This window comes from Vigna angularis, chromosome 1 (genome assembly GCF_016808095.1).
Source record: "Vigna angularis cultivar LongXiaoDou No.4 chromosome 1, ASM1680809v1, whole genome shotgun sequence".
NCBI classification, from domain to species: Eukaryota; Viridiplantae; Streptophyta; class Magnoliopsida; order Fabales; family Fabaceae; genus Vigna; species Vigna angularis.
Genome location: NC_068970.1, coordinates 428,278 through 437,774, shown reverse-complemented (window position 1 = coordinate 437,774; position 9,497 = coordinate 428,278). Strand labels below are relative to the sequence as shown.

The following is a 9,497-nucleotide window of genomic DNA, read 5'->3' as shown; positions in this document are numbered from 1 at the left end:
TTATAAAAATTATTGTTATCATTATCCATCCTTTTTTGGAAAATTTACAGTAGGAAAATTTTCTTCTTGCTTATATTCATTTCGAAATGTAATTTAATTTTCATTTTTACAGTGTATTGTTGGTGTAATAGATTTGTACTTCTTGAGACCTGTTAAAAAAACTTCATATTTTATACATTACTTTTGGTATTGACTATCAATTATATGAAACAATATTCAATGGATGATTTGATTGAAACTTAACATATATAAAAAGAGAATCAAACCACTACAAAAATTTCTCCTATTCTTTATTTGTTTCACTTCTTTTATTGCTTTTTTTTCTCTTTATTCTTTTAAGTATACTTTCAAAATTGCTTCTAGAATAAAATTGTAGAGTGATTAAAAAAGTATTTTTTTAAAAGCAATCACTGTTAAACGAATTTTCTGACCAATTTATTTTCCTTTTTGGTTGATATTGTTTAGCCTCTTTATCCTTACAACATGACCATTTAATGATGTAGACCAATTTAAAATTGATGAGTAATATTTAAAAAAAATATATAGAATAAAACTATATGCTACAGCATATTTAGGTCGCTGTTTTTTTATTTTGTTTACTTTTTAACGAATTAAGACCTGCTTCTCCTTTTTAAGTTAAATATTTGTGTATATTATAAAATTAAATTGAATTATATTTTATTTTTATCAAATCTCCCTGAGTTTCGTTCGTTATTGTAAATGATTTTTTTAATACTTTTTATTGTTGATTCAAGAAAAAGTTGTATATTAATCATAGGAATACAGCTTATAAATAGAAATATATTTATGCATATCTGATTTAAAAAAAAAAACTGTTTTACTAATTAAACTAACATTTCTTCTTTATAATTAATGCAAAATATTTTTTCCTGATAACAATTTTTTAATATCACAAGTTTTTTTCGGTTATTTATAATAAAAACTAAAATTAGGTATCAGTTTCTTTTCTTCTTTTTTTCTCATAATTTAGAGTTGCATTTTTGCATTAACAATCATATTCTATATTCTTTTTCTTTTATGAATGAACAACTTGTTCACAGGACAAATGAATCACGTTATTTATTCAATGACTCTCATTCAGGACTTCATAAAATGTTGCTCTCACATTACTGAATGGACAGTGAGGTAAACAAAAACAAAACGAAACAGAAATTATAGTTTTTGATATAAACAAATTTTTTAGATTTTCTTTATTTTTTACTTCTTTTTCTCTTATAAAAATATAAAAAATCATTCTTTTATGATTATTTTAGCTTTATAATATGTGTCAATCAATAAAAATTGCTTTTACCCTATTGTTAATCAAAATAAAAAAGAAAAAGTAACACTTTTGAGAAATAAATAAAATTATATTAACTTGTGTAAGAAAAACAGAATAGTAATAATAATTATTATGAAGAGTAAGACATGACAGAGAACTAGAATGTAAAGCCCTCCAGCCACTAAACAACAAAAGAATGGGTTTTGTTACTGCTGCTACTATACTCCTTCTCTTTCTTCTCCTTTACAGCTGCTGCAAAAGGGTCGGTTATGTCCTCAGTTCAGACCATTTTGATCCACCTACTACTACTCTCATACTACGTCTATGGCCTGCATCATTCGTGTGTTCTTCAAGCTTTCTCAATTCTTATTGCACTATTTTTTTAGTTTACAAGGTTGCACTCCACAAAGCGTTTTCATCCTCCCCACAACGCAGGTGAACTTCTTTCATCCTCTCTACAGACCTGCAGATTCCACTGCATTTCCAATCAAACGAAGCAACACATACGTTACCAGCCTGCACCTTCCACTCGCAATCTGCAAGAGGGTACCACCACTATTGGTAAATAAAAACACTTACCATCTTGTCTTCTAGCCAAGAAAAACCATGTAAATTTATCATTTTGTCATGTTTACATGGAATCACAGAATTCAGAAAGAAAACTACCTTACAAAGAATGCTTTTGAACAAGTGTTGGATTAATGATAGTGGGTAACATGAATTTTCTCAAGAATATATTATGGTAAAATACAAATAGAACATACCAGGGGGTGTGCCACAACACATTCTCCTATCATCAACATGCTCTACGTCTAAACCAATAAACCAAGATCCCAATGAGACATCTTCGTTGGCATATTTATGAAGCACATCCCTGGTATTGTAAAATCAAACTGTTATCAGTGCATCAAAGTAGCATTAAATGCCACATTAGTTGGTGTAATATATTCAATTCTTTACTAGTAGAGGAGAGTCCATGAAGTTGTTAGTCTGCGTAACGAAAATCTCAATATCATTGACATACAAACGCCAAAAACAAGACTTACTGATTTATTGATATATAAGTAGCCAAATCTTGGGAAATGGCATATAATTGTCCTGTAGCATGACGGAAGTACTTGTTTCCCACCTCTCCAAACTTCCAGTATTCTGGTTCATGGTATTTCACTCCCCTGTGGTAAGACGGTTAAACTAGGAAGTGTATTTAAAGTACAACAGAAAAAAAAACAATACACAGGCTTTCTTACTTCTGAGCAAGGACAGGACCGGATTTCATGCACCCAACATACACCCGAGGTTTCATTCGGTGCATGCTCAAAGACAATCCAAGTGTTGCTGAGATTGAAAAAGACACAATAAGCACAATGAGGAAAATAATGGTAGATAATGAAGTATCTATTATGAAATAATCATTAGTCAAGTGAATTTTATGCCTTTCACTTTTCTGCCAATTTGTATTAAAGTCCATACAATTAAGCAAATACTCCAAATACAACTATGAGGGCAACATTTACAAGAATGTTCTATAGAGAATGTATTAGCTCTCAATATATGACAGTTCAATACCAAACATAGAGAAAGCATTGTCATGGCTTAGTTCAAAACTAACAATATGGTGTCAGGTCAGACCTATTGCAGATAGTATACACAAACCTCAACCTTTCATTTCATCCCTTAGATACTTTATTTTATTTTATTACTTAAAAACATCTTAGGCAATTTTACTAACAAACGAAATATATAAAAGGAAATTTACTAGCCTATAGAAGTCTCGTATCATTTTGGGCTTGTCTTCCTAAGCTAAATTACAAAGTAAAAATTTAATAGAATATCTAACAGTAATTTTTTTAAGTCTTTTCCTCACCTGTAATCATATTATAGAACATTTGCAATAAATTTAAATGATTTAGTGTTCCTTTCTAAAGAAATGAAGTTATTTTTCTGCACATATCATGTGTAAAAACTGACTTAGATTTATCAATTCAACTTTACCGGTCACTTTCTCCTAACTCTACACATATCATATTATCAATTAGTAAGCATACACGCTGAATATTTTTTTCTGTTTACCTAAATTGACATGAACATCATCATCAACTTTAACATAAAATTCCGCATCCCACAAGGCAACAGCAGTCGAAAAGTAGGTCTTTGTCTTAGCTGATAGTTCTAGGTATCCCTCAACGTGGTTCTGCTTAACAAATGTATTTTTTTTCATCAACAAAAACATATATAAACAAGATATGGATTATGCATCTAGATGAAAAGGGGAGGGAGAGAAAGATTACCAGCCTCAAAAAATCAGCATGAAGCCTCTCCTCTGCTTCAATAGCTTTGTCAAGAATGCCACCAGATGTAGAACTATAGACAAAAAAGGCTAATTAAATCTCTAGGTTAAGGTTTCTTAGCACCGCAACAAAGTATGAATTCAACCAACCATATCGGAATTCATAATGGATGACCCCAAGGTATACAATTATCTACTGGATACAATTTGATACTTAGGCCACAAAACAAATTTCTGAGACCATATGAGAAAATAAGCGCAACAGAATTATCAAAAGTAGGAAAGCACAACAATAGAGGAAAGTGGATATCAGGAAATCTGACCTGTGACCTATAACAAATCGTATGATTATTCCTTTTTCTTCCTCCAACTTTTGCCTTTCATTAGCTAATGAAGTTCCATTAGAAACCATGGATTAGATACATGATGGTGTGGACTTACTTAAGCAGGCTAAAGGAGAACTTTTATGAGAGGAAGAACGAGAAATTGATGAAATATCATTAAATCACCTTGTGGCATCCAAGTTGTACGAACAGAATCTCTTCGTTTCCTGCTACTGAAAGCTGTATTGATCCCTATAACCATGAAATATTTGTTCCTGGTACTTGATTCAATTGTCTCTGACTTCCCTGATACAGCACAACCATTCAGCATAAATTCAGGAAGTGGCAAAGCAAATTTAAGATTCAGCTCCAACGTAGATTTTTGTCTTACTTGGTCTCCTGTAGTGCATAATGTAGAAATGGATTAGCATTATAGTTATTTGATACGTATATAAGTAAATCCCATGCAAAGAAGCATTGGCTTGGCTTACTTTACATCATTCTTGACCACATTCTCTGTATTTGAAACTTCCACTTTACTGTAATTTGATTTTGGCCTTGCAACCTTAAAATAAAGGTAAAACATCAAGCAGAACACGTTCATAAGATCTTTTTTTCATAAATAGCACAGATGTAGCTCATAGTTATATGCCTGAGAGTTTAGCATTACTAAATTTCAAAAAGCCAACAGAAAAATGTATCATATAAAAAGTACTCTTATTTTGCAACTAAACCCATGGATTTAAATCCCTAATAGTAGTGCATAGCATCCAGCACTAAAAAACACTACAGTGGGATAGTGGATGGCAGAATATGCGCAACCTTGAAATATTTATATAGTTTATGTACATAATTCTCAAAAATGATAAAAAAAAATACTCAATGACATTCATGATTAAAATAATGTCATAGGTCTCTTAAACAAAACATACAAATAAATAGAAACAAAAGTCAAATACTAGCTTCGTAGGTAGGAATTATCAGTCATCATCTTCACTTTTACTGCTATTTTTACAGCTTTAGATGTCATTGTGGAAACAATCCCAAACATAGCCCCACCTAAAAAGCTTTAAATGAATCTGTTCCGAGGCTCTCTTCATATGGTGCTGCTATGGCCACTATGTCATACACTACAACTGCTACACTAAACCACTCTACTATTCAACCCCTGTACTGTACCTCTAATCAAGAGCCATTCAAAGCTTAGTCAAAAACTAATCTTTTGAAACATTTGGTTGGTCTGGAACCTTCTCAACTGAGCAAGAGTTCAACCCTTTCTCACCTTGTTAATATCAAATTAACAATAAGTCAATGCAAATGAATTGTTGGCATGTGCTTGTTGTCCACACTTCATGTCCAAATGAGATGGCATATCATAGACAACAAGAATACTCTAAGGTAAAGTTTGGCCCAACCTTTTTTGGGTTTCTCTTCTTAAAAGGAGAAGTTAGGCCAAATACAATCCTTGTAAAGCTCCTCAAAATATAAGAAACCTTTTTTCTTAATGAACAAATCCAAAAAAGAGAAAACTTCTATAGAAACTAAGCAGAGTTCACTCTTACAAGGTGAAGAGATGGTAAAAAAGGCTGGACTTAACTCTGAAGGCAAATTCATCCCCAATGAAATAAATTACCAAAAACAAAGATACATTAGTGACAAATGAATAGTGAACTAACCACAAATGTAAGTGTAAATATATTACAAATATTTTGTTTTCTTAACTCATGATCATTTCACAGGGAAGGAACTTCTACTGTTACAAATTCCATTAGTAGTCATAAATATTATGGGATGGGGGTAAATGCATGCATAACATATAAATATAATATGTGCAAAAGAGTAACTGATACACTTACTGGATTTAGATTACAACCATCAGAGTTTAATTTTATTCTTTCAATCTCACTAGTAGTCCCTGGAAATTCTACATATTCAGGCATCGACCATATCCTGAAGCAAAATTGTGGTTAGCATTACATGTATATAGTAATGATTAGTTCACTTGAGATCTATGTTAGTAACTACTAATAGGGTAGAAATACGAGAAAAAGAGTACCTATGTCTTCAGTATCTGATAATAAAAGCAAAAAAAATTGTGAACACTTAAATGAACTCAACTTTACAAATTGATATTTGTTCAAACAAGGTCAGAACCGAGGGAGGGTGAGGGTGATGAAGAAATGTAAAAAAACTGTAACAGGCCACGCCATATGTAAAGAAGCCTTCATTTAATTAAACTAACAGCCATGTCTACATTGAATTAAAACTTACAAATTTCAGCAATTAAAATTGAATTCAAACTAACAATTTTCAGCAACTAAGGTAAATAGGGAGAGGGAAATAAAATATAGAGACCCACCACTCACTTTTTTTATTCACTTTGGTACATTTAATGAAACCAACAGAAAATCATGTGGAGAATGGTAGATAAATATTTACAATATAAGTAGAAGTATAAAACAAACAATAAAAAAGAACAAGAATAAATGTCCTAATGCAGAGGACGAAGACTCAGGTAATAAAATGTCCTTTCTTAGAGCATGACCACAGTTTACTACCCAGAAACTCGATCACTGGCCGAAAATAACTGAAAAAGAGGGTAAAACTTGATGCTCAAATAGACAGACCCAGTATCGAAAGTACCTATTTGTGAAGAACATTCCAGCACAGAAGCTTGCCAAACAGAGCAGAAGAGCCCATTTCCTGTGCAGGACGTTCCTTGCACTCAGTTCTACAGCTCCACCCTTGCTCTTCATGGACATTGCACCTCCCCTCTTCTCCCTCTCCTCACTGTGCAAAAATGCACAATGAATTAAAAACACAAGGAGTTCCAAAGATCAAATAAATGCAAAAATCATAAATAAATAAAAAAACAAACTTTACAGCTTCTGGGGCATCCAGTCACTATCCTGTTCTTTGGGGGGCAAGAGAAGAAGACCCACTTAGCCCCTTTATTTTCCAGTATTTGGGAGCCGCCTCTTGTTATCAACAAAAAGCCTCTTAACACCACAAACGTTATTGGGAATCACACTCAAAAGAACAGATAATGGCAACAGTTACTCAAGTGTTGGTTTCTCTTCTCAGATCTTGTCCACCATCAGTTACCACAGTTTTTCAGCTCAACTCAAGTGTTTGGTATGCCTCATAAATCACAATTCATTAACACTAACAAAACCTTGCCCTCCAAAAATAAAATCCCACTAAGAATAGGGGAACAAATTGTGTGTAGTAAGTAAAGTTATTTGGACAGAATGGTGTTTTGGTTGCTTATAATTTTCCTTAAAAAGTGTCGGCTGGTGATAAGAGTATTAACTTTACCATGGCACTTAAGGTTTTATTGGGTTGAATCCAGTTCAGATGGATCCCACCAGACTCTTTTCTAGTAAATTGGTCTGTTTTATGGTCAAAATTGTCCCATATTAGAGATGCAATTCAACCCAATTGTGTGTGTCCTTTTGCAATTGTAACGCTTGCACAACTCTACACATTCTTCTGCTAATACTAAATGCATGAGGTTTAATTATCAGTATCATTATTATAATTAGTTCTGTTTATTCTTTACCATGTGATTCAGCTCCTCCTAGAAAAAAAAAACTACTTTATAACAATTCTGAATTCAAAAGAGAAACATAGGAAAATGACTTATCCAAGTATGACATCTTTCAGCTCTCACTACAACTTACCTGTGGAATGGAATAAAGTGCACTTTGTTTTGGGTAGAAATTACACTTTACAAACTCATTCCTATTTTGAGTGATAAAGTTCTCTCAGAGATGATAATCAAAAGTGTAACTTTGACATAGCACAACTAATGATTTGGAACCCTAATTTATACTTCGTTAATATAGATAAAACTAGAAAAAACAAAAGGAAAATGGTGGAAAGTTACAGCTATTTATTTTTTTCATAATATACCAGCACTCAAGCCCAAATGATAAAGGGTCATTCCATTCCATATGTGTTTCACCTTGTGTTTCATCTACACTTTCAATATCTGATCATAATTTTTTTTTCAAGCTCAAAAATTATAATTTTAACCTTCTAAAATCTTATTCTGTATCTCTAATTTTTTTCAAAAATTTTATTTTAAATATTTTATCCTGCAATTCCAACACTTCACTTTTTTTTAACCTTACTAAATACTTTTTTAACTTTTTCTTTTATTAAAGTAACCATACACCTTTTTAACACAGCATCCCTCTAACAAATTTTTAAAACTTTGTTTTTTATTTATAATTTAATAACTATTTAATTTAATTTAAAAATATAATATAATTTAGTATTTTTTCATATTTTAATAATTATTAAAATATAATTTGTATTATTATAATAATTATATTAAAAAATAAAATTAAAATAATTAAAATAAAAATAATAAAAATGGAAAAGCAAAAATAATATATATGAAATCTGATTTAATATATATAAAAATATTAAATTATATTAAAATATTAAATTAAATTATTATGAAATTTTAAATAAAAAATAAAATTAAAAAAAAAATAATCATTGGATATTGGTATCCGATAACATAATGATCGATTTCCAATTCCGAAAAGAAAGTTTTTATAAATTTATTTTTTATTTATAATTTGTTAACTATTTAATTTAATTTAAAAATTTAATATTATTTAATATATTTTATATTTAAATAATTATTAAAATATAATTTATATTATTATAATAATATTATTATTAAAAAATTAAAATTAAAGTAATAATAATTAAGAAATCTAAAAGTTTTGAAATCTTATTTCATTAATTTAATATTTTAGTATAATTTAATATATTTATATATATTAAATTAGATTTTATATTATTATTTGTATTATTTTTGTTTCTTTATTTTTATTATTATTATTTTTATTTTAATTATTTTAATTTTAACTTTTTTAATATAACTATTATAGTAATATAAATTATATTTTAATAATTATTAAAATATGAAAATATATTAAATAATATTAAATTTTAAATTAAATTACTTATTTATTAAATTATAAATAAGAAACCGTTTTAAAAATTTTTATTAAGAAGAGTTAAAGGGGTGGAGCGTTACTTTAATAAGAAAGAAAAAAAAGTTAAAAATATATTTACTAATGTTAAAAAAGGATTTTTTTTGAAAAAGTTTTAAGTATTGGAGGTGCAGGATAAAACACCCTAACTCCTAACTGTATATTTGTGCTTGGCCCTGTCAGAATATTATACACTTAATAAGTATGCTTTAATCAAATTTAACATGCAGATTAATTTATTAAAATTTCAAATAAATGAATTCAATGTATAAGTTTGGACTTTTTTTTTATGTAAAAGTGTGGATTAAGATACTGTCGACTATTGTTATCGGCATATACAATTTTTAATTACATTCGTATCATATAATATGTTTATTTTGTATGAGAATAAAGGATTAAATCAATTTTTTTTCTTGAATCATATATGAATAGTGATTGCATAACTCATTAAATACATGTCAAAGACATACATGAAGAAATTAAATACAACAAGGAAAGAATGAAAAAACAGAAAAAGGCAAAAATGGGCTTATAAGGCCCAAAACAAAAACTAAAATGTGCAAAAATTCAGCACGATTAGTCACATCTTA

At 29.6% G+C, this 9,497-nt stretch overlaps 1 protein-coding gene across 4 annotated transcripts; it reads right to left on the bottom strand.

The window, feature by feature from the left end:
• Nucleotides 1–1,378: 1,378 nt before the first annotated feature.
• On the bottom strand, nucleotides 1,379–7,197 carry LOC108319945 (probable beta-1,3-galactosyltransferase 2). 4 transcript variants are annotated; one of them, XM_052871656.1, is made up of 12 exons: nucleotides 6,771–7,197; nucleotides 6,536–6,682; nucleotides 5,749–5,842; nucleotides 4,284–4,457; nucleotides 4,079–4,198; nucleotides 3,893–3,956; nucleotides 3,571–3,643; nucleotides 3,353–3,473; nucleotides 2,530–2,617; nucleotides 2,329–2,454; nucleotides 2,047–2,156; nucleotides 1,379–1,818 (listed from the first exon to the last, which is right to left on the bottom strand). In XM_052871656.1, exons 4-12 carry the CDS (start codon nucleotides 4,321–4,323, stop codon nucleotides 1,670–1,672), a joined length of 891 nt encoding a protein of 296 aa, XP_052727616.1. In that variant the 5' UTR covers nucleotides 4,324–4,457; nucleotides 5,749–5,842; nucleotides 6,536–6,682; nucleotides 6,771–7,197; the 3' UTR covers nucleotides 1,379–1,669. The 4 variants fall into 4 exon arrangements, with proteins under 4 accessions (XP_052727616.1, XP_052727615.1, XP_052727617.1 ...); XM_052871655.1 differs by having other exon boundaries at nucleotides 6,776–7,197; XM_052871657.1 differs by having other exon boundaries at nucleotides 4,079–4,291; nucleotides 4,384–4,457; nucleotides 6,776–7,196.
• Between the last annotated feature and the right edge of the window lie 2,300 nt (nucleotides 7,198–9,497).